The 24,838-nt window shown below is 45.9% G+C and overlaps 1 protein-coding gene across 2 annotated transcripts in view; it reads left to right on the top strand.

Annotated features, from left to right (window-relative positions):
• Positions 1 to 15,657, top strand: part of BEND7 (BEN domain containing 7) — a 47,727-nt gene extending 32,070 nt beyond the window's left edge. The window contains exons 7-9 of one of the 2 annotated variants that reach the window (XM_072336864.1): positions 287 to 406; positions 8,389 to 8,439; positions 13,629 to 15,657. In XM_072336864.1, coding sequence (XP_072192965.1) covers positions 287 to 406; positions 8,389 to 8,439; positions 13,629 to 13,690 — 233 coding nt within the window. In that variant the 3' untranslated portion in view covers positions 13,691 to 15,657. The remainder of the gene's footprint in view (positions 1 to 286; positions 407 to 8,388; positions 8,440 to 13,628) is intronic. The other variant, XM_072336865.1, reaches the window with a different exon arrangement.
• Positions 15,658 to 24,838: the final 9,181 nt, after the last annotated feature.

Raw genomic sequence — 24,838 nt, 5'->3', positions numbered from 1 at the left:
AGTTAGAAGTGCCTGCCACATCTTGAGACTCAGTTCAAAGTACAGGGTTATTTTTTGTGATATTTTAGTGTGAAATTCGTGGATGTCACATGGATGGTATAGGCTGTTTCTCTAGAATAGGCTTTTGTAAGTAATAACTATGATAGTTATATACACAGTTGGCCAGATTTGGCAATTTAACTTTGTTAAGTCAATATTTTGATAACGTTTTCTTTGTAATCTTCTTCAGACTCCGTTTTTCTATTGTGCTGGCACTTCTAAAAAAGATGGTGTCTTTTCATTTCAGTCTTCACAGAAAGATACTGCACTGCTAACCATGTGGATAAGCTTCCTGGTCCTAGGGACTGGGTCCAGATTCTTCAGGATCAAATTAAACTGGCGAGAAGACGATTAAAAAGAGGCTCAGGTATGTATAAAAATATTAGGAAAAACATATGAGGGTAAACTTAAAATCTTACAGCCTTTCCGTCCACGGAATTGTTTTTCTTGTTAAATGTAATTGTTGCATATGTTCACTCTATGAAAATTTGATCTCTCAGATTTAGCAGATTTCTGTGTCAAGCGCAGGGTAATGAACTGAGGTTTTTGCAGCCAGGTTAGCTTAGAGTCTTTCTCAGATGTTGTCTCCAACCTCCTTCCATTAACAACCCAAAACTTCTTAGAATCACAGAATGCCCTGCAGCGGAAGGGACCCATGAAGGTTATTGTGTTCAATGCCTGATTCTCAGGGCAAGCTGAAAGTTAAGAGCATTCTTCTTAGTGTTCTATGGAATCTGAGTTGTAAATTAGCTCATAAAGCCAGGTTTCATGGAGAGGGTTTTAAGTTCTGTGTTACTTGGCCTGACAAGCCACTTACTGTACTGTTAGGACATGACCTTTCCCTTATAACTATGTGTGTCTGGAAGGACAGATGAGTTTTCTCACATTCCTTGTGAAAGAATTGACATAACTGTAGGAAAAGAAGAAAAAGAATGACCCACACTGATTGTGTTTATGAGGATCTATCAAAGCATAGGAGTGAGCTTGCTAGTGGTGAGTAACAAGTAATTTCAGTAGGGATTTGCAGCAGTAACTTAGCTTTGTAGGACGGCGTACATACTTGATTGTGGGACCAGCCCAGCACAGTTAGCTCAGCAGGGATGCAGTTCCAGCACTTTGCCAGTGAGCCATCAGTTGAGCTGACAAACAGCAGTGTGCAGTCTCCAAATCCCTTGTAGAGTTCATAGGAACCTGAAAGCAATATCACTGATTAAGAGATGTGTAATTACTTTATAAAGCTTAACTAGCCTCATTCTCATCTTCATGCTTCCTATCCTATGAGGGACTTCCTTTGCCTTCGCTTACTTTTCATAGAATCATAGAATCATAGAATGGTTTGGGTTGGAGGGGAGCTCAAAGATCATCTAGTTCCAATCCCTGTGCCATGGGCAGGATTGCCAACTACTGAATCAGGCAGTAGATCACTTTGCCCTTCTAGTGTTTCTTAAGGCTCTCCCGTGGTCATATTTCCTTCCCATCTCTCCTTTGGAGCATCTGACACCTGTTAGCATCTGTGAGCTTAAGGAATAGAAAACCCAGTGGCTTAGCAGGGAATGCCAGTGGTCTATGGTGGGCTACGGAGAGGTGAGTTAGACAACAGGAAAACAGAAGGATGTTTTTCTCCAGCTCTGTGTGTCAGAGTCAGCATTTTCAGAACTGACACAGGACTGGGAGGGAAATGCAGATTATTCAGTAGCATAAGCTTCCCTGAGTAGAGCAGCAAACCACCACTAACTTTAACAAGGGTTTCTTGTGTATGTGGGGGGAGGGAGGAGAGAGGGGTACAAGATAACCTTGTTAAAGACTGCGTCAGATTACTGATATTGTACAACTTGACTGCCTTCTGCCCCTTCCGAAGGCTGGCTGGGCACAGCAGTGTTAGGCTCTGATAGGTGAAAAGCACAGTGTGGGATGTGGGAAATAGAGGGTCTTTGGATTGTCTGCAGAAGACCCTCAGGAGAGAGGATTGACCTAATTTTGTTTAGATTTTTATCTTCTTTCATCCTTTTTTTATTTGCACTTCTTGATGCCTCTGTAGGATATTCATTTAAATGGCAGTGGTGTTCTGCTTTTACCTTTCAAATGGCATTTTCAGCTCTGGTCCTTTCCTGGGATGAGAGTATCTAAGTGAAGGATATTGTCTCCAAGTTAGCAAGACTGTGAAGAAAAATAAACAAAGCTGAGTTCAGTGGAACTGAATAAGATAGGCTCCAATCCCTGCAGAGGGAAGCTAACACATCAACCATCATGGGAACGAGTAGTAACAGAAATGTACCTGGCAGAAACATACCTTATTTACTAAAGGAAGTACATGGTAACTGGATTGCTAGAAAAGCTCTATTTTTTTCTGATGTTTAGTTTACTGACTATTCCCTATTTTCTTTCTGCCATTTGGATGCAGACAGACGTGTTCTTTTTTATCTAGCAGGAGTGATTGAAAGTGCTGCTGTTGTTCCTGTCCACTGCTTGGAGGTTCCCCCTTTTGTGACAGAGCTGCCAGAGCTGATCATGCCAGCACTCTGCATTCTGCTTCCAGTGCAAGCTCAGCCACACTGATAGCCACAGTGGTAGCTCAGACTAACACAAATTGACCTTGCACTGAAACAAATATGAAGGGTTAGCATTTGCTTTGCCAGCCTTTGTGGCAGAAAAGCAGTAGGTAGCAGCAAAGAGGAGCAAACAAACTGCAGTAACATCTTCATCTTGTTGAAACAAAATTTTTTAGTACTTGTGCATTGTAATCATAAGCTTCTGATATGAGAGATGTAGATCTGATCACACAGCAGATCTGTCCAGTCCCATATTTGTTTCCAGCAATGGCATGGGTAGATCTACAGAACCAAGAGTAAACCTGGCTGTGTAGTCTGCAAAGTGTGCAGATTTGAACTATTAATTGTGAAGGTGTTGTGAAATTGGCAAAGCTGTCTGTAATTTACAGAGGCCAAGATGCAAGAGGAGGGCAGGGATGGAGAGAGGTTTGATCTGCTGAGGAGAGATGTTCTCTGGCTCCATGTTGCAAAATGGCGCTTTTGAGAACCCGAAAACTACTGGAGTCACAGCCACTGAGCTAAATACTTGTAGTCCCTTGGATATCCATAAGGAGAGCAATCACTGAGAACCAGACTCACAAATTAAGTGAGGGGTTAAGTAAGAACTTCAGTCCAACCAGAGAGTGGGGTAGAAGCTGATACCTCAGCCCAAGCAAGTGTCCTACTCCCAAATCATCCTTTCTGTGCTGTTTTCACTTATTGAAACCTACCCTCTGAACTTGATGTGGGCTCAGGTACCTGAAGAACAATTCTGAGCCAGCATTAATCTGAGACTTTGTAAGCCGACTCAAAATCATAGAATCATAGAATCATAGAATCATAGAATTACCCAGGTTGGAAAAGACCTTGAAGATCATCAAGTCCAACCGCAGCCTAACCAGTACCCCATCTCTAAAAAAACCTCTGCTAAATCATATCCTTGAGTACCACATCCAAACGGCTCTTAAACACATCCAGGGATGGCGATTCAACCACCTCCCTGGGGAGCCCATTCCAGTACCTAACTACCCTTTCTGTAAAGAAGTTCTTTCTAATATCCAACCTAAACTTGCCCTGGTGCAACTTGAGGCCATTTCCCCTCGTCCTGTCACATGTCACTAGTGAGAAGAGACCTGCCCCACTCTCGCTGTAAGAACCTTTCAGGTACTGGAAGACGGCAATAAGGTCTCCCCTCAGCCTCCTTTTTTCCCAGGCTAAACAGCCCCAGCTTCCTTAGCCTCTCCTCGTAGGGCTGATTCTCCAAGCCCTTAACGAGCCTCGTTGCCCTTCTCTGGACCTGCTCCAGTACCTCCATGTCCTTCTTGTGCTGAGGTGCCCAAAACTGGACACAGTACTCGAGGTGAGGCCTCACCAATGCTGAGTACAGGGGCAGGATGACTTCCTTAGTCCTGCTCACCACACCATTCTTGATACAAGCCAGGAAATCTGTTTCTGGTTTGCTTTGATGCACAAGCTTTACCTGAAAAAGTTCAATTTTGTCTATTCCCAGAATCCACAAAACAACTTTTTAGTCACCACCGAGTTGTGCTAAATTTGGACAGCAGAAGAGACAAGAGGCAGGCTTTCTATTCTGTTTGCCTTCCCCTGAGCCACTTAGTCCATCGTCTGATGAGTTTTTCATTTCAAACCACGCAGTAAGACCCTGCATTCATGAGCAGCCCTCTCTGCTTTATCCTGTGAAACATTATTTCAGTCTGATAACATAAGTCCTGCTTTAGCTTTCTAGCGACGAGTGTGGTGGATCTGCTTTTTGTACCTCCTTCTCTAGGGTGTATTCTCTTGAGTATTCCCCAATTAAATGAAATCACGATCACTGGATGATAGATGCTGTCCAGCTTCAACCTTATTTATCGTGTTTTGCTCATCTCCTAGAATTAGGGACAGGAAAAGCTAATAAAGGAAAAAAGAAAAAATAAAAAACACTTAAAAATTGTGCTTTCTAGAAAATGGTTCCCCAGTGTAAATTCTGCAGGGTTGTTATCCTAAGGCAAATAAAAATTCATTTAAGTTCTAAATCAGTGACAGTATTTTTCATAGCTGGAAATATTATTTTCTAATTTATTTATTTTGCTTTGGCTTTTTCTCAGTTCTTTTAGGTTATTGCCTGAGATCTGAGGCTTTGGGGTAGGTTTTTTTTCATGTGTTTGTTAGATCTGAGAATAAAGCTGTCACTACCATTAAATTTTTATTGGCCTTGTTCAGTCTGTTCAAGATTTCACAAGTCGGCTGTCACAAAGGGGAGAAGAGACTGTGAGGTTAATGTTACAAACAGATGTTATAATTAAAATTAAATAGTATGATAATATTCTTCAGCCCTGATTATTGGGCCCATATCGTGCCAACAGCACGACCTGCTGGGGCACAGCTTCATGGTGCCACGTCTGTCTCCTCCCAGCACAGAAGCTGAGCCTGTTGGCTTCTGGGATCGGATGCAAAGTGGCCCTGGAAGGGAAGAAGTCAAAGGAAGCCACATGTGTAATATTTCCTCTTTGAAAGCAGTGTGAATGACTGTGCAAATTGCCTTGTAATTTACGCTGTGTGTTTCCCTGTGGTCTTTCCACCTGCAGGGAGAATATGGGTAGGGGACTGGTGGCCTTGCCAGTGTCAGTGCAGAGACAGGCGACCATTAGCATAAAGATCTAAGGACAGAATCAGAGGGAACTGACTTGCTGTTCATGTCACTCTGTGCCAGACATAGTATCCAAGCCTTTTGATTACTAAACTGTTCATCCATTAATAAGCAGTAGGTCAGGGGCAGCACATCTCTTACAGTCAGTTCTTCCTCCCTTTTTATGTTCTGAAGAGTATAAGCCATTATGCTGTAATGTCTGTCCATCGCATAGCCAGGAAAGCTGATGTTGTATGACTAATGCTCCTGAAACTGAGGGTAAGAGCTGTTCATGCAAAGTGATTACATTGTGCTTAACCTGGAAGCTTTTGATTGCCATACTCAATAAAGGAAAACGTAGCACTGTTGGAAAACATGCTGAAACTTTTCAGGCAGAATTAATTTAAATAAATTGCGTTCCATGACATTTCATCCTTGAACTGTTGTTTAAAATCAGCATTACCTTGTTGCAATGTAAAACAGTAGGAACAAAGGGAGAAAAAAGTGCTTACACTCAAGAAATGTGTCTTTCCTCCCAAATCCTTGTTCAAATTGCTGCTTCCATTGCTTTGTATGAGGATTTTGTTTTGTTTTGTCTGCCATCTCTCTTCATCCTTCTGGTTTCCCTGGTTTGTGGTTTAGATATAATATCTCTGTGTTGTGGGAGATCATGCTGATTTTTTGCTTAGCAATAGACACAAGACCAGGAAGGATGTCAGATGTGAGTCCAAGATGTGGTACGGTGCTTTTGTGGCCAGTATCTCAAGTAAAGATAGCAATATTAAGATAAATTACTGCACCGATAATCTTTCCAGCCCTGGGCATACACGTACTTCAGTGCAAGGAGCAAAACAGCAAGTGTACAACTAATGGACATGTACATCTAAACAATTTTGGGGATGTAAATAAAAGACCTCTAAGGAAATGAGTACCGTGATTGTATGGCAGGAGCCGCTGAGCTCTGGCCATGCAGAGGACGGAAAGGAGTCTTAGAATTGCCAGAGCAGGGTCTATTCCTGCTTGCCTTGTCTTGCAAGCTGTCTGAAGACACTTGAATTTTGGCTGGCAGTCTCTGGGTGTGGTTGTTGAAAGCAAACCTTTCCTGCTTGGAGTGCAATGTGAGAAGGTGCTGGTTTACATCCATGTTAGGCGGTCAGGGTGTTTGTCATGTGTTTGTGAGCAGGAGCTTTACTGATCATACTTTGCTTGAAGCTGTGGTTACATATCCAGTTTCATAAAACAAATGCTACTGAGGAGAGTAAGAAGGTTCTCAGTGTTTCTGTCCTGCTTCCACTCCCTTTCTGGCACTGGCAAATACATTCATTCAACTATACTGTCAGCTTTTAACTAGTTCTGACCCCTGTGACTGTATGAACATTTGTGCTGGTACAAGGAATGAGCCTGGCACGATTGGTGATGAGCTTTCTCTCCTCTTTAGTGCCATATCAGTAGCTTGAGCCACGTAGCTCGAGTACAGCCAAACGCAGAGACGGAGGTTCATGTCACCTCTTAGATGTGACACTGGAGGACATGATTTAGTGGGTATGTTGGTGGTGATGGGATGATGTTTGAACTAAATGATCTCAATGGTCTTTTCCAACCTTAATGATTCTATGATTCTTTTCTCATTTATTCAGCTCCACGTTCTTTCCAAAATTAAAGATCCTTGCAGTGAGCTGTACCAAGCACTTAATTTCTTTCTGCTCAGTGTACCACCTTCACATAGGAAGCAGGAAAAGGTTCAAGGCACAATGAGGGTAACTTACAGGTCCATGTCACAATGAACTCCCCTGTCCTTGGGTGTATTTAAGAGATGCATGGAAGTGGCAATGAGGGACGTGGGTTAGTGTGGAGATTTGGCAGGTCGTGTTGATGATGGGATTTGATGATGTTGAAGGTCTTTTCCAACCCAGGTGGTTCTTTGATTCTGTAATTCAACTGATTTTGTGGAACTGAGTAAAGGGCATATAACTAAAAACTAAACTGGCATCCATGCAAGTGAGAAAGGGTGGCAGAAGGAAAGGAGCTCTAATGTAGCTCAGCAGTTAGATTAGTTCTTATTATGATATCCTCATAACAGCAACAACTTGATATCCTTTTGTATAGCTATAATAAAGGTGCCCAGGACAGTTAGCTTAGTTTTAAGTGGGGGCTAAACTAAGTTGCTCGGTGCATGTATAGCCCTGGCTGAAACTTGATGTCAATGTGCAATGAATGGATGTGAAAAGATGTATATCCGCCACAGTGATCATGTACAATGTCAGTGACTTCTTCTTTATGACTATAACTGGGTTGCTGAAATGCTTTTGAAGATCTCCTTGTGTTTTAAAGGCATAAAATATCATGCTGAGTTGTCAAAAGACAAAGGTAACAGGATTTTGAATAGGACTTGTGTACATTTGACTCCTAACTCCTGGTGGATGCCTGTAATTTGCTCTGGGTTCAAACACTCACTAGAATGCTGCAGTCTAACAAGTTGCTGCACATCTGCCCAGCCAATTGAACTATCTTTATGCATACCTCTGGTCAGTGACAAATATGAGGTGAACAAATTAAGCTTTTAGCCTTCTTTTACCGTGGGCTGAATTAAGTCATTTTTTGCATAAGCTATGGATTAAAAGCGTGTGTGTATACATACATTGTAATTGCCTTTGTACCTGCATGGCTACATTTTGTAAGCATGCTGGATTCCCACTTTGAAGTCATTCTGCCCCGGCACATCTGTTCCTCCTAAAACAAGCTTGCCTGTGGTCACAGGAAGTTTGGCTGCAGAAATGAGAATATTCACACTTTTCCCATAGGAACTGATGATGGCAGCTGCAGGAGGATCGAGCAGCAGCCTTGGGGGCTCTTCTTCCAAGGGCTGCTGGGGTTTGCTTAACAAACAGACTTCTGTGCTTTTATGAAAGGATTGCTACTCCCCTCATGTCCTGAAACCTTAAAATGAGCCAGTGTAGCTCCAACCTGTTTCTGGCACAGCTGCTTATTAATACCAAACTCCCTCTTCTAAGTTTGCATTTTTATTTTATGACCTTTTTTCTCCGAGCAGCGAGTTTTTAACTGAGCAACAGCAAATTGAAGCTGAGGAAAGTAGATAGAAAATGCAAAATCATTCTATACCGTGTAGCTTTTTAATCGCGTTCCCGTATTCAGTAAAAGTAATGAGATTTCTTGTTTATATTTTGTAATCAGCAGAGGCGACTGACTATGATGAGAAGCCGGACATTTCTTTACTACAAACAGGTAAAATGCATTAAAATTTTTATCAGCTTCCAATGTGTGTGTTTGTTTATTGCACAGCAGCGTTTTTCAATAATCCTGGCATGCCACAGACCGCCGGGTAATTGCACAGAGGACCCAGCTATCTTGAGTTTTCAATGCCATGTGTTAAAAAACAAATGCAGCAGAATCTTACAATTTCCCCCTCTATTTCGTATTCATAAAACCTCAAGGTTCATGATAGCAGCGAAGCTAATAAGGACGGTAAGTTACCATGCTTATTGTAAGCAGGGACTTCTGCTCACCCTGGGAGTTTGTTTTAATTCGTAACGGTGTTGGTAGGGACAGATACAGTGATTTCTGTTGAAGCATCCGTTCAGTTGTGCATGCTGTTAGCAATAACATCTTAGGTTTACAGAAGGATCGCAAAGACAATTCTATGGTGGGTAAGTGTTGTTTTACTTCTTCTTGAAGAGCGTTCGCACCGCCTCTAAGCCTGACAGTTATTAAAAGCAGTGGCCTTGGGAGTAAATATTTTTGCACTGAGGTTGAAATCTGAGCCACCCTCTCATTAAGAGTCAGTTCATTAATAGATGCCCTGGTGGTAGATGAGCTCCCAGAACTGATTGGAGGCAGTGTCTTAAGGAGATGATCGTTTCCGTGTCATTTCACCAGGGTGCAGCTTAATGCTGGCAAACCCAAGAAAAAGGGAGGGATGCTACAGGAGTTGCTACAGATGCTGCAAGACCTTTAGCAGATGAATAGGGCCAAGGATTGCAGTTCATTATAATCATATTCCGAAGGTGTAACAACAAAGGGTGGCTGGAGATCAGCTGTGCCATTTGTGTGACGATCAGAACGTGACTGGCATTGGGCTGCTGAGCGCAGGGCGTAGGACCTGGAGGCTCAGGGTGGCTGGGAGAGCAGCAGTGCAGCATCTGCCTCAGCGGGATCGCTTCCTAATCTCTCTTACATAAGGGCAGGAGAAGGAGCTTTCATCCACCACTGCTGCATGCTGGGGCCAGAGCAGCAGCTGCCAGCCGCCCAGCGCGACTGCTTGAAATCCTGCTGTCAGAGCACGTGCAGTTACTAAGGAATAGGACCAGCGAAGCAGTGGTGAGGACAAGCAGCTATAGTCTTGTGCTGGCAGAGACCCAGTGGGGGCTGGGAGCACACGCTTGCTGTGAGCCGCCGTGCTGCTTTCTTGGCCAGCCACTGAATATTTCAGGGTACTATTGTGATCATAGACACAGGAAGCTCTAGTTTGAAAGATCTCTTCCAAGTGACATCCTGTTTGTTTCTTTTATCAGGGAGGGAAGCAATTCCATTGAAAGAGAACCCTAATAAAGCTCAGTAGTGCTACGTAGTGTTATCTTTTTCATTGCTGGTGTAATCGTGTTAAAGACCAGAATGATTGGATTGGTGTGCTTTTCTTTGGAGGCAGCTTCTGTAGCTACTACTTGCATCTGATGTTATCGATGGAATGGGCGTGATGGGATGGTTGTGGCCGAGAAGATGACTCTCTTTCCACTCTGCTATCAGTCTGATTGCTCATACACCTTTAAGCATCTGTGCACGCACAGTGCTTGAGCTGCAGTGTCTGCATGTTTATGTCTTCATACTATCTGTGGAAGCATGCCTAAATAAACCACACTGCCATTTGTGTTGGTGGGGGAGGCGATGCTCACAGGCTGCACGCCAGGCATTTGACTCACACCCATTATTATATGTGTGCAAGTGTCTCTTTATAGTACGTATCCATGTAATATCACACTGTTCTTGGAAGCAAGTGATTTAAAGTGATATACAGACAGCCTAATGACGGTAATTACAATGGAAAGCCAAAATACAGATGCTTTCTATCTAGGAGTGTCACGTAAGAGGTGAAATGTAACTTTTACAGAGGTCTCTCCCTGTCTTAATACAGCTGGTTTTATAGAGGATGTTACTGGCCGGGCGTTAAAAGAGAGCTTTAATGTGAGGTATTCAAGCTGACTTCACTGTTTGGCTTGAAAACTCTTTGGGGAAGAGTTTGTGTGTTTGTGCAGAGGCTGCCCTGATAGTTGACATCTCCAGGAACTACTGTGGGAAGAATCAGGAACAAGCAGTGGTTAACGTGGTGTGGTGGTACGGTGAAAGCAGACTGAATCGGATTGCTCAAAGAGAGTTTTGCACAAGGAGGGAGTGGGAGAAACAGTGGGGTGTTGGGGCTGCTTGTGACAGACGTCAGGTGGTCTTGACTCGTAGAATTGACTTGGAAGGGGCCTTTAAAGGACATCTAGTCCAATTCCCCTGCAGTGAACGGGGACACCTACAGCTCCATTGAGTGCTCAGAGCCCCATCCAGCCTGACCACGAGTGCCTGCAGGGATGGGACATCCAGCACCTCTCTGGGCAACCTGTTCCAGTACCTCACAACCCTTACTGAAAAGAACTTTTTTTTAGTACTCAATCTAAATTTCTCCTCTTTCAGTTTGAATCCATTTCCCCTTTTCCTATCACAACAGACCCAGCTAAAGAGTCTGTATGTTCTCTTGGCCTTCAAGAACTGGACAGACATGTGAAGTGAAGGCACCCTGTGTGAACTGAGTCAATGGGAACTGCTGGTGCAGAAAAAGAGGCTGTCTTTCATCTGTCTTTTTTGCTCAGTCAACACTGCCTGTGACCCAGCGACATTCTAAGAGGGATCTGGGTATACATGGGCTAGTGGCGTTGCAATTCTTCAACCTACATGTTTGCAGATCACAGACCATGGCCGGCACTTTGAGTTGAAAGTCTGCTTGTTCTCATCTCTCTTCGTAGCTGGTAGGGAAAGGAGTAAGTCCAGATGAGCTAAGTTTGTATTTGGAAGTAAGTGACTCTGCTTTGGCACTGGGAGGACTGTGCTCTGAACGCAGTTAATTTATGCAGGTGCCTATAGCCAGCTTTGAATACGCTCCCCCTGGGCCCGTAGGTGGCAAAGTTGTGGGCTCTGGGGAGAGGTGTTTGCAAAACTGTCCTTTGAAACTTGAAATCCCTGTAAAAAACACGGCTGGTGCATTCTCACAAAACTAGGGAAGGTGTTTGTGCCCAATTATGTTTTAGCACTTCAGAGCAGGAATCACGCTCCCCTTTTAAAATCACTAGAGATGCTAAGAGTGCCTTTGCTTTGAAGGCTGATGATTGAAGGGTGTTTAAAGAAAATTGGAAGAACAGTGGCAGTGAAACTTGCTGGGAACTTTGGCGGAATAACAGATAAATCTCAAGAAAATACCAGAAGAATTTGTCTCTAACAAACCTTCCGAAAGCTCAGGTTTTGCACATACTGACACAGCTGTTGCTTAAGCTGAAGTCTGTGTCCAAACCTGAGTTGAGGTGGATCAGACATCTCCCAGGCTGATCGCTGCGTGTAACTGGAAGACTGATGAGCTTCTCAGTGATGTGGGGACCTGGAAGGTGTGAGATATCTCTTTATCAGGCTGAAGACGTGACGGCTTTTAGAATCCATCTGCATCAGCTGTCATTGCAAACACAAAGCTCATCTTCTTTTGGTCCGCGATTTACTCTGAGCATCTGGATTTCATGTTAAAATAAAAAGGCATAACCGTGAGTTCTGCACGTGGGAACCAATTTAAGGCAGCTGTAGCACCCTTTCCATCAACTCTCATCTTGAAAATCACATTTGGAATAGATATGCGGCCCAAGTCCACCAGCCCTCCTTACACCCATCTTCTGGGTTGCAGCTGTGCCGAAGGTTTTGTATGGATTCTCCACATTGGGGTTAATTTCAAGATGAGAAATACTTTTGATATCCCTAAAAGAATGAGAGACGGTAACATCGCAATCCTCAGGGCCAGAGGTGATACGGCTTTGTGAAAAGATGATAACAATCTCTTGGTAAAGAAACCAATGATAAGAAAATAGCAGCGATCCAATTCTATGTAGGTTGTCTCCTTTTCTCTCAAAATACAATATCAAGAAAACGAAGCTTCCCCCCGCCCCCCCTCCAAAAATATATATATAAAAAAGCCACCTTTTTGAAACCTTAAATATAAATCCTTTATTGTAATATAAATCTTTATCCTTTCAATGCATGATTGTGCGAGTCGCTCCTTTTTCACTGGGCTGTATTTGCCTCTCAGGCTGATTGATGTCTGTCTCCTGTTTGCCCTGTGTTCTCAGCACCGGAGTTGCAATTCTTCTGTCCGTCTTTCATTGTTCTGTTTAGAAAGAGAAACACATCCTTAAAGCCGTATCAAAAAGATGGGTTATAATCACACAGCGCACCTGCTTTTCTTTCCTTCTGCCATATGCATTTGGACTGCTGTGCTGTGGGCTTTTTTTTTGTTGGGCCTCGGTTTTTTTCCTCATGTTTTTTCTTTTCTTCCCCAAAGAACATCCAGAAAAACTCACTGCGGGTTTAAAATTCATGCGGTGCTTTTTTCACCCCTTCAGAAACGTAACTTCAAAGTGGGAAGCATTGCGGTGCAGTTTGCGTCGCGGCCTAATGCAGCACTTCACATCTGAAGTGGGCTGTGCTGTATTTTCAGTGGCAAAACGTTGCTCGGTATTCAAAGAAACCCATTGGTTTGCTTTCTGTAGGTGGTTGGGTTCTACTCTGGAAGGAGTTGAGCAGTCACTCTCTGTTCAGCCCCACTGCAAATGTAAAATGGGGCTGCCAGCAGGGGGTGGGAGGTGATTGTCCCCCTCTGCTCAGCTCTTGTGGGGCCCCATCTGCAGTGCTGCATCCTGACCTGGGGCCACCAGTACAGGAAGGACGTGGAGCTCTTGGAGGAGAGTCACTGAGATGGTCAGAGGGCTGGAGCATCCATCCTATGAGGAAAGGTTGAGGGAACTGGGCTTGTTTAGCTTGGAGAAGACTCTGCAGAGATCTCATTGTGACCTTCCAGTACTTCAAGGGAGTGTTTAAACAGGAGGAGGAACAGCTGTTTCTGAGGGTGGACAGTGATAGGACAATGGGGAATGGTTCTAAACTGAGACAGGGGAGGTTTAGGTTGGATATTAGGAGGAAGTCTTTCACCCAGAGGGTGGTGAAGCACTGGAATGGGTTGCCCAAGGAGGTTGTGGATGCCCCATCCCTGGAGGCATTCTAATTAGAATTCATATATGTCATTTCTCTCTTTGCTTAGCTTTTAAATGAACGACTGAATCGATTCCTTAAACCTGTTTTTACTTCTAAGCTAATTGCTTCAAACTCTTCCTCCCTTCCTCCAGGTAACCTGTTCGACACCACAACAGACAGCCTGATAGACGCAAGCCTCGATTTTCCTATGTAAACTGTACATCCTGCGCCAGTGGTTTCAGCAGATCCGAACCTCCTCTCATTTAAGTGATGTTGGTGCGAGGTCGGCATGGGGACGTCGGCATCCTGCGGCACACGGACGTCCACGTTGTTCTCCCTTCACGTTTGTGTTGTCTCACACGTTTTCCCCTGTCTTTTCAAATAACAAAACCTCCAGATTGTTTCACTGTTTTTCATCTTAATTAAAGATGATTTCTCTCCATATCATGCATTAGTTAATTGGTGCGGTACCCGCTCTAACTGAAGTCATTCTCTTGCCCTTATTTCTCCTTTGCCGTTGTACCGTTCCACATGGCTATATGCTTGCCAGCAGTGTTTCATCTTAGCTATGCACAGTTGGATGACTCTTCCCCACCCTTGGGACCGTGATGGCATCTCTCTCCTTCCCAAACCCAAGGGGCTTGATGAGCACTTAAGAGGTGAAGCACTTTGCTCTTGTGCATATGCAGACCTACTTTTCCTCTCTGTCTGCTGTCTCTCCATTTAGAAACCTGTGGTACAAATGGCCAGTCTTATATACCTGTAATTCAAAAGGGCACGGTTGGATTTAGGACCAAAAAGAGCAGGATCTGTATCATCAGCATCCATTTCTGGGTGCATAGCAGGGAGAAGTCGGACCTCAAGCAAGCTGGAGTTCCCCTGTGTGGTCCCAGTTGCTCTTGAGTGGTTTTGTAGTGCAGATTACTGGAGGAAACCATTCTCTCCTCCTTTCTCTACCATCTTTTCCCTACCGCCTCAACCTCAACTTTGCTGATTTCCAGGAAGGGAATCTGCACACTGTGATTTTTCAACTGCTGCCCTGTGGGACACTATTCACCCATTTCAGAACAGATAAATCCTAGTCGCAGACTGGCACTCTGTTGATATCTTGGTAGTCAAGATCACTGAATTGATGAAGAAATTGCACTGCCCTCTTAGACGTGGAAAGCGTTCATCCTTTCAGGTCGGGGCGAAGCTAAAATCCTACACAGCCCTCCGTGCAAACTGCTGCTTCTGCACCTTTCAACAGCACTAAATTCACTTTAAAATCGTAGGGGAAAAAAAAGGTCTTTGGCGACCAGCAGAGAATTCCAGTGCGTTCCCTGCGATTCGAGGGAGAGATTGCTATCGCCTTCACCATCGTGTTTCATTTTCCTTTGTGTATTTTAGGCGCATCTTTTCTTCCCTCCTTTGAAACTATTTGGCCTTTGAGTGTTTCCAGCTGAAGTGCTATTACAGAGTTGTTGGATTTTTGTTTTTTTGGTTTTTTTTGCTTTTTGGTTTGTTTTCTTTTAAAGTATTTAAAGATTTCTTTCTCTCGTAACAAAACCCTTAAGTCTGTTTCTCCATAGCTGCTGAATGCCCACAAACAACACTGTGATGCGTTCTCCCAGCGCCTGAGAAGCCAGGCTCCCAGCCCTCCCCACCCGCAATGATGTCCTTTTAGGAATGGCCGTGTCTTCTCTAATAAACTGTGGAATATATTGAATGTGCACTGCGAACCTTAACAGAGTCTTTTCCTTCATCATGGCTTGGAGTTGTGTGCATTGGGTGGGGGGGGGTTTTGGTGCCCCGTCGTGTCCGTATCGTAACACTTGGGCAATGGAATCTGAGTTTTTGTACGATTGCGTTTGTGTTTACTTAACTGTGACTACTGTGCAGACTTTCTTCAGAAATCTTTTTATAGGGTTTATTAGAAAAGGAAAAAAAAAAAAAAAGATAAATCATTCCATATTTAGGTAAAAAAAAGTCTCAATCTTCTGTATATAAGTTTTATTAATATGTAAATATTTAGATATTTTTAAATTACTATGTTCTTAATAAAGCGACAAGGGACTAGTTGTGAACTGGTGTATAACGTCGTGTTGTGTTATCGATCTCTGGGAAACCCTCTTTGTCAATCCAGAAAAAAGAAAAAGAACCAACCGCCACCCTACAATAAATGACTTTAATTGAACGTGCCTCTCTGTGTTCTGTGCTGGATTCCCTGCTTCACTGAACCGTAGGATCACGGGATCATTTGAGTTGGAAGGGACCCTTAAAGGCCGTCTGGTCCATTTGCAATGAACCCTACAGCTCCATCAGGTGCTCGGAGCCCATCCAGCCTGACCTTGAGTGTCTCTGGGGATGGGGCATCCACTCTTGGGGCAACCTGTAGCCTCCTCACCCTCGTTGTTAAAACAACTTTTTCCTTATATCCAATCTAAATCTCTCCTCTTTCAGTTTGAAACCACTTCCCCTTGTCCTGTCACAAAGGAATGACCCACCAAGTCATGGACCATACAAGAAAATATGTGGAAGCCCCCAGAGTTTGCTACCACAACGTTATTTTTCTGCTGCTGCTGGCAATGACTGCCTGTCAGTCAGAACAGCGGCTATATCCAGTCACATAACATGAGAGCATTAAGCGCTGATATGCTTGAAGCCTAATTTTAATTGAATTAGGCGCCTTTACAATCTTCATTTAAAAGGTTAAGCTCTGCTTCTATGGAAACAACACATAGGAAGGATGAACCTCTACTCATACTTTGGAGTACCTGCAAAGATATACACTTGGTCATTTTATTATCACGCCCTCATCAAATGTTGTGTAGCCTCAGATAGTGTTTCATTACGATACACGTTCCTGGCAATTACAAGGAGCTGAAGAGTGCCTTGCTGCCCCTCTTCTGGTTTCTGCATGGAGCACTGGGGAGCACTTGATAGGGAAAAGTCCGGCAATCATTTCATTTGCACGTTGCAAGGAAACACAACACAGCAAATCTTGCCCGGGATGCAGCAGTGCTGCTCCATCTGTTAAAGCAGCTCCAAGACCGGGAGCTCCAGCAGCCCGTCCTATTTACAGGGCACCAGAGATTAATGCTTTGGGTGAAAAAAAAAATATCCTTCTAAAGCTTAACAGGAAAAGGATATCCTCCTCCCGGTGACATGAAAGGAAACTGAAGCCCGGGCTTTATAAAAAATGCATTAATTGCAAGGCAAAGAAGAAAGTCATCTGAAGTGCCTGTGACATGTCGGTTGAGAAGCAGCTGGCAGGGAAGCGCACGATGTTGCGCCGTCTCTGTTTGGGGAACGGTGGCCCTGATGGATGCAGCCCTCGAGAGCAGGCACTGCAGGTGGGAGGACAGCTGCTGCCCCAAGGAAACCAGCTCCGAGCCCTGCTGAGGTTGGCACTTGGCTGGCAGCACTGCTCTGCTGCATAGAGTCAGAGAATCATTAAGGTTGGAAAAGACCCCTTGGATCATCCAGTCCAACCACCAACCCAGCCCCACCATGCTCACTAACCACAGCCCTCAGTGCCACATCTGCCCTTTCCTTGAACACCTCCAGGGATGGTGATTCCACCCTCTCCCTGGGCAGCCTGTGCCGATGCCTCACCATCATTCCTGAGAAGAAACTTTTTCCTACATCCAACCCAAGCAGGGACACAAACCCAGGACAACCCCAGGGCTGCTGGTAAGCAAGCAGGGTGCAGGGTGTCCTACCCCACTGCCGTGTCCTCCTGGACAGGCAGGTGTAGCTGCCATCTCATGAGACTTTGCAAACCAATGCACCTGTACGCATTCTCCCCCAGGTCTAACATAAGGCACCTTCACCCCTTCCCCACCGCCGGCTGCATCACGGAGAGGCATGAGTGGAGTTTCTACAAGTAGGTCAGGTATGACTTCTCATCCTCTGAATGCTAATAAAAGCCACTGATGTGAAACCTATAACGTTATGTGTATAAATAATTTAGCTCGGTTGTGTAAACATTGATACTGGGTTTAGAAAGAAAAGAAATGATTTCATCAGCTCTTTCTGCTGCTTGAATATAGTGTTAGGTGTGACATAACAGGGGCAAAGAATAGCTGGGGAGTTTGGAAATGGATGGATGGAAAATGGTAGCCTTGAGGTGTGGGGGGTGGTCACCACACAGACAGTGCCTGCGTGTTGGAGGTACTTTAGCAAGGAGCAGCCATCTGGGAGACTTCCCTCATGTGCAGCAGTGCTCCTGCCCTGAGCATCTCTGGAGGCAGCAGGCAAAGCGAATGGGGACACAATGAGGACAAGGGGGGCTCTGCACTTCCACTTGCCTCTCAGCTGTGTGAAGTCCCCAGCCAGGCACAGTGAAGTCAGCGTAGAGCTCTGGGCTGGCACCAGAGCGTGGTTGTTGCTGTTACCGCAGTTTAGAGAAAGCAAAGATTAATGTAATCATTTAATCCCAAGAGATTTCAGGATTCACTGACTGTATCTCGTGTCTCCATTCATTGTGGCACAGGGGCTGTGTGTGAACTGCTCTGTTCTGCTCTGTTCCTAACTTATTTCTCTTTTCTTGTTAAACTGCACAAGCAATTCGACCCCAGCTCGACCTGATGCTTCCGTTCCTCCTCCTGCTGCCGCAGTGAGGTGGTGCTGGGCCCTGCCCACAGCATCCCACCTGCTTGTTAGGCTGGTGAGAATGAAGACAGCTCTCACTGATGTCCAGCAAGACCCATCTCAGCACCCTAAATCCAGATCTTTTGCATCCATTGGGATGGAGGCAGCAGGGTGGGATTCCCAGCCAGAATCGTGTCCTGCTGCCAGCGGTTGCAAAGGCTGTGGCCAAGTTGCTGCAAGATTAAAAGACAGAGAGGCATCAAAATATAACCAGGATCAGAGTGAGGATGCTGAGCCCAATTAATTTAGATCTAAGCCAAGTCACTTGCAAGATAGAGATCATAAAATTTGTTCAGAGCATCCTGCGGCTCCAAAGGCCGTAAGAACCAGCACTTCTGAAGGCACCAAGTCAGCACAAGCTGAGCCAACACCTTCCTACCGGTCTGTTCTCAACAGCCTCTGATGATGGAGATCCCAGAGCCAGGTCACTGAATGTTCCTGAGTTAGCGTAGCCTGGTGCCCCACATCAGAGCTCTGCACTTCTTTCTCTTGGATGAACCCCTTCTTTGCCATTCTATGGGCCGTGGTACTGTATGAGATCAAACACTGCTGAGCTCCACTGAGCTCACGGATGCCACTACTTCCCCTGATGCCAAAAAACCAGCAGCAGCCTTAGGGCAGAATTAGGGCAAGTCGGTGCTGCTGCAAGAACTCCTCCATGCTGTGGCTCCTCTTCCCATAAGGGCATCACCTTCCAGCTCCATCGCCTGCAGTGCAGAAAGTGTGTCAAAGCCCGATGCATTAACATAGATTTTGCATTTAACATTTATTACAGTAATGAGCTGCAGCGCAGCTCCCTCATCACCCTTTGCTGAGCGTGATCAATCACCCCCATTTCTCAATGAAAGTCCCCAAAGCCCCTTTGGAGATTGGCTGGGCTGGTGCCTGGAGCAGCAAAGGTACCAAGACTGGGATCTGCTGGGGTAGAAGAGGAATGGGCAGGGATGATGGAGACCTTCAGCCTCCCCTGTTCTCCCATCCCCAGCTGAGCCAGGAGAGCCACCAACCTCCTCTCAGGCTACAGGATTCTCAATGAAATCCAGCATCCACGCTGTCATCCAACACAGTTGGATGCTTTCCCCAGAATAAAATCTCTTAAAGCTGCTTTTGGAGAGTCCTGATGACTCTGCTTGATGATATTCAAGTGTAAAGTCCCAGTTTACGGCCAGGGTTTTCGCCCTTCCTGTTCTGAGTCAAAGCACTGCATTTCTTTCTGCAGTCATCAGAAAATCAAACAGGACAGCCAGGAACCTCAGCCTGTCCAACAGTACTTGGTTACACCCATCACTGGGGAGCTGGAGATGCTCAAGAAGACATCAGTGAGACCTGGAGGACATAAAGATGTATAAAGCGAATAAAGAATTGGTTGAACTGGTAGCCAGAGAGTTGCTGTCAATGGCTCTATGTTCAAGTGGAGGCCACTCATGAGTGGTATCCCCCCAGGGGTCTGTCTTGGGACCAGTGCTCTTCAACATCTTTATCAACGTCATAAATGGAAGGATTGAGTGCACCCTCAGCAAATTTACTGATGACATCAAACTGTGTGATGCAAGGGACACGATAAAAGGATGCCAAACAGAGGAACCTGGACAGGCTCAGAAAGTGGGCACATCAGAACCTAATGAGGTTTAACAAGGCCAAGGTGCTGCATTTGGGTTAGAGCAATCTCAGATTTGCATCCAGGCTGATAGAAGATCTCGTAGAGAGCAGCCCTGTGAGAAGGACTTGGGGTTCCGGTGGATGAAAAGCAGGACAAGAGCCAGCTGTGTGCTCCTGCAACCTGGAAGGCCAACTGGATCCTGGGCTGCATCAACAGAGGGGTGGCAGCAAGGAGAGGGAGGGGATTGTCCCCCTGTGCTCTGCCCTTGTGAGGCTCCACCTGGAGTACTGTATCCAGGTCTGAGCCCCCCAGCATGGGAAGGACATGAAGTTGTTAAAGTGGATCCAGGGAAGAGTCACAAAGATTGTCACAGGGCTGGGGTACCAACCCTGTGGAGAAAGGTTGAGGGAGTTGGGATTGTTCAGTTTGGAGAAGGCTCTGGGGAGCTCTTATTGCAGCCTTCCAGTACTCCAGGTTTTGGAAGCTTACAAGCAGGAAGGAGAGTGACTTTTTTACATGGTTTGATAGCGGTAGGACAAGGGGGAATGACTTTAAACTAAAGAGGGGAAATTTAGGTAGAAGATAGGATTAAAAATCGTTATTCAGAGGGTGGTGAGGCACTGGCACAGCTGCCCAGAGGTGCTCAAGGCTGGGCTGGATGGGCCCTGGGCAGCCTAAGCTGGTGGGGCACCCAGCCCATGGCAGGGGTTGGAACTGGGTGGGCTTTGAGGTCCCTTCCAACCCAAGCCATTCTATGATTCAATAACATTGCCACGTCAGGGCTCTGAATCCACACCAGGAGCCATCAACCTCCCCTCCGAGCTCTGCAGTGCCATTTATAAGCTTCACCCAGCAGGCACGCAATGGATGCCCGCAGCTGAAAGTGGAAATCTATGAGCACCCATGCTTCACACTGCAAGATTTGCTGAAGGAAGAAGGACCGTGCTGGGTGACCTTGGGCAACCCGGCATTTTTACCATCCTTCTCCATCTGCAGGTGGAAGGTTGAAGCCGCACGCACAGGGAAATCATTTTGCTCTCGTCCGACAGGCAGTGCTATGCGAGTGCAAAGGTTAATGCACACCCTGTGCTGTGCCCTTTGCCAGGCGAGGGTTTGCTGGGGAATCCGGATCTCTCCCTCTCGAAACAAATTGCTCTTCAACTATTGCCATCTTGTGGCGCCTGTGACCTGCTACTTGTTCCTTTCATCTGCTAATGGTGCCGGGGAGAAGCAGAAGCATTTGAAAATGAAATGGAAATGAATCAGAAAAAAAAAAAGAAATCCTACCGAGGAGCCATTAGCATAAATCCAATCAAAGGGCTTTGTTTAACTTGTTAAAAATGACTAAATATTTAGTGAGTGTGGGTGGGTGAGGTGATTCCTGCTCGCGCTCGGTTAGTTTCAGAAGCAAAACTCTCTGATTTCTTAAGTGATGGAACTTAAAAGCAATTTTCCATCCTGAACTCTGCCTCCTTGCTGTGTCTTTCACCAGAATAGCGCTGCGTGTTCAAGGAAACCACCTCCAGCAAACAGATGATCTTTGCCTCTAACAGCAACCAAAGGACTTTGGAGCTGCATCAAACAGAGCAAGCAGAATCGGCGCTTCCCCACTCCGCTCCACCCCATGGCCCATTGGTGCCCTGCATTACTCACAGAAGTGACAGCAGCCGTGGCACAGCCACCAGAACCAGAGACCAAAGCATCTGTTTGATCCCAGTTCTGTTCCACAACCCTTTCGTTACACTGCAGGCGTGCAGATAAGAACATTGGGATTGATAAGGTTTGGGTCTGCGGGGCGGGTTCAGGTAACTGTGTTAAAACTGCTCCAGTGAGGAGCAATGCCTTCCTTTTGGAACAGCATCTCTCCCCTACAGGTTTGCTCTCCTATGCAGGGATCTCACTCGATTAGTTTTTGTTGGGGACAGCGTTAATTGCATTGCTGGAAATCAAAGCATCCGTCCCCACCACGATGCCTGTTTCGGGGGCCATCAGCAGATTTCTGCCTTTGCTGCTCTGTAGGGTACTGCAAAGGCATTGGAGAAGTTATTTACCTGGACGCAGCTGGGCAAAAATGCACCCTGAAGTCACTGCACTGGGAGAGAAGGGGCCAAAAGATGCAGGGGAATGGGAAAGAGATGGCGAAATGGAAGGAAGGAATTGTGTGGTCGTTGCTTTCTCGGTGTGTTTTGGTGCTTTCAGCACAGGACAAAGCCCTTCAGGAGGCTGTGTGTCACTGCCTTACTGTGCTTTCCACATCCCAGCCCTGCAGGAGGAGCAGCCCTACCAGAGGACTGGTACACCTACCAACATTCCTTAAGCAGCGTTAGCATCCCTCCTGCATGCAAAGCAGGCACCTGCCAGTAATTCCTGGGGCTCAGCAAACCTTACTGTCTCCAGACCCAGCTGGGCTGGCAGCTGGATGCAAGAGACATGCTTCAGTTTGTGCTGATCACTGTGCTGTGGGATTGTTATGGCAACATGTTCAGCTTCAGCCCCTCAAGGATAGCAAACCACCTAACCCTGTGTATGCACTTCAAAACTCCATGAAATCTGGGATTGCTTTCTTCAATGAAACAACAAAATATTTCAGCACACAGCACCGATTCCCCTGGAGATGAGCTGTTACATCAAATAAACATCACATCTTTCAGGGCACTCCTATACAGGCACTTTGCTGGCATCGCCTGTCTTTCCCATTGGAGAAATGTAATGGACAAACCAAGTGCCCAAGTTTGGCAAAAATCAAGAGTGGAATCCAGCTCTGCTTCAGCTGACAACAATGCAAGATTGTTGGATGCATCCCAAGTGCATGGCACCTTGGAAACAGCAGCACCCAAAGCAGCTGGGGTTGAGCCCCAGCCATCCAGCACATTGGTAGCAGATGTCACATCCTCTGCTCTGTGGGATTCGTGATTTAAAGAGAAAAGGATCCTGCAGTGAGGTCTAAGAAGGGTGAAGTCCAAGATGCTGATGGCCACTTTGTGCTGGAGCCTGTGCCAAACCTCTTGGGAGGTGGTGGTGAGGATGCTACGTTTCTGGAGCATCTGAGGAAAAGAAAGAAGGTTTCATTGCACGGCCCAAATAGACCAACCCTTGCTCAAGTAGAGACATGACGCCAAGCAAGTGGAAGGTAGTAAAAGCTGGGAACACTTGACCTAATGCATTTTAGGACCACGTGCAGGCATGAAATACAGTAAAAGCAATGAGGATGAGATGGGAGCTGCAATGACGCTTCTCTATAAAGCCGCTCCAATGCTTTCTAAAGTACAATGACGACTTACCCTTTGGTGTAGTTATTCATAGAACCACAGAATCATAGTTCATAGAATCATTTGAGTTGGAAGGGGCCTCAAAGACCATCTAGTTCAACTCCCCTGCAATGAATAGGGGCGTCTACAGCTAGATCACGTGCTCAGAGCCTGGCCCTTCCACATGGGTAGGCCCCACCTCATATCAGCAGCCACTGGGACCCCACTGGCTGCTTGAAGCCACCATCAACACAAGATGGAGCACCCTGTTCTGCAGAGCCTGGCCCACAGAACATCGTCATGGTCACCACGCTGTGCTTAGCTCACAAACAGGCAGTGGTGAACCTCAATCAGGTTCTGGAAGCTTCACTGCTTGCCTCTGACTCGAACATCTGCTGCAATGTGGCTGCTGGGAATGGGATTTGGGAAGTGGCATCATTGGACACATACTGCCTGCAGGAACACAGCGACACGAAGGAAATGGCACTTCCTTGTGCATTCATTAAGCAGGATGGGAAATACTAATAAAACCTGCCGGGAGGGTTATCATTTATTTGGATTTTTCATAATGCTTTCGATAAAACCTTCCATCAGAGACGATGAAAGCACCTTATTGAAGATGAATGGGGCAAAGTCCCCGCTGGACGACAGAAAACAAAAGACGTGGCAAACATCTGCTCCTCGGAGCACGGAGGAGGAAGCACTGAGGCACAGCAGAGAGCAGCGCTGACATCATTACGATTTAATGCCATTTGCATATTAATAAGATGCAGGAAGGAGCAGAGAGAGGCGAGCTGACAGCAGCACCAACTTTGCTTTGTCAAAACAGGGACGTCGGCGAGGCGATGTGTTGTGAAATGTGTTCTCCAACATGAGAAATGCAGCCATCACTACAGGGCTAAAGTTCTCCCAGGAAAAACAAACACATAGCATAGCGATTCCCATTCAGGCTTGGAGATGGTTTAACATGTGAGACCTCATTTCTGTCAACGTTAAGCAAATGCATATGTTTAAACATACACCCAGCCCTGCACATCAAGTCTCCAATACACTGAGCTCGGCACAAGCGGGGTTCAACCACCAACGTTACAGTGAAATAGGAAATTTCTGCTGTCGTTTCTTACCCTGCTTTTCATCAGCTCCATTCTCTCAAGCTCTTGCGATGCTGCAGATTCTTATTTACAAACTATGGATGAGGAGATGGTATTGTTCCATTGAAATACACTTCTTCTGCTGACATTTAAGGGACGGAAGGGGGAAGAGTTCAAGTGCTGCTCATCTGGCAAGGCACTGCAGAACCAAACCTGATGCCTCCAGCAGTCAGAAGCACTGCTCAGATTTAACTCGTGCAACACTTGTGCAAAGACATTGAAGCTGCTCAGAGCCCTTGCTTGAGCCATCAAAGGGAAGAGGCTGACCTGCTACACCTGTACAGCTGAAAGGGTCTCCTGTGCTTGGCTAGCTTTGGTGTGACAGCATCAGGCAGCGCCTGGGAGCACAGAGGGCTCTTTATCTCCTTTTCTTTGTTTTCTCTGCTTTGCTGCACTTCCTCAGGTGCACAGAGCAGACTGTTCTCATGGCAATGGACCCAACCGCTCCAGACTGTGGAATTTCTGCAGAGCTGTATGCCAAAAAAAACCCTCACAACAACCAAATTTCAAGGAGGGGAAAAAAAACACAAAACAATCGTAATCATAGAATGGCCTGGGTTGAAAAGGACCACAGTGATCACCCAGTTCAACCCCTCTGCTGTGTGTAGGGTGACATGACACCAACCACCAGAGCAGGCTGCCCAGAGCCACATCCAGCCTGGCCTTCAATGCCTCCAGGGATGGGGCATCCACAGCCTCCTTGGGCAACCTGTTCCAGTGCATCACCA

The sequence above is a fragment of the Excalfactoria chinensis genome, chromosome 1, assembly GCF_039878825.1.
Source record: "Excalfactoria chinensis isolate bCotChi1 chromosome 1, bCotChi1.hap2, whole genome shotgun sequence".
NCBI lineage: Eukaryota > Metazoa > Chordata > Aves > Galliformes > Phasianidae > Excalfactoria > Excalfactoria chinensis.
This window is presented reverse-complemented; position numbering and strand designations above follow the sequence as displayed.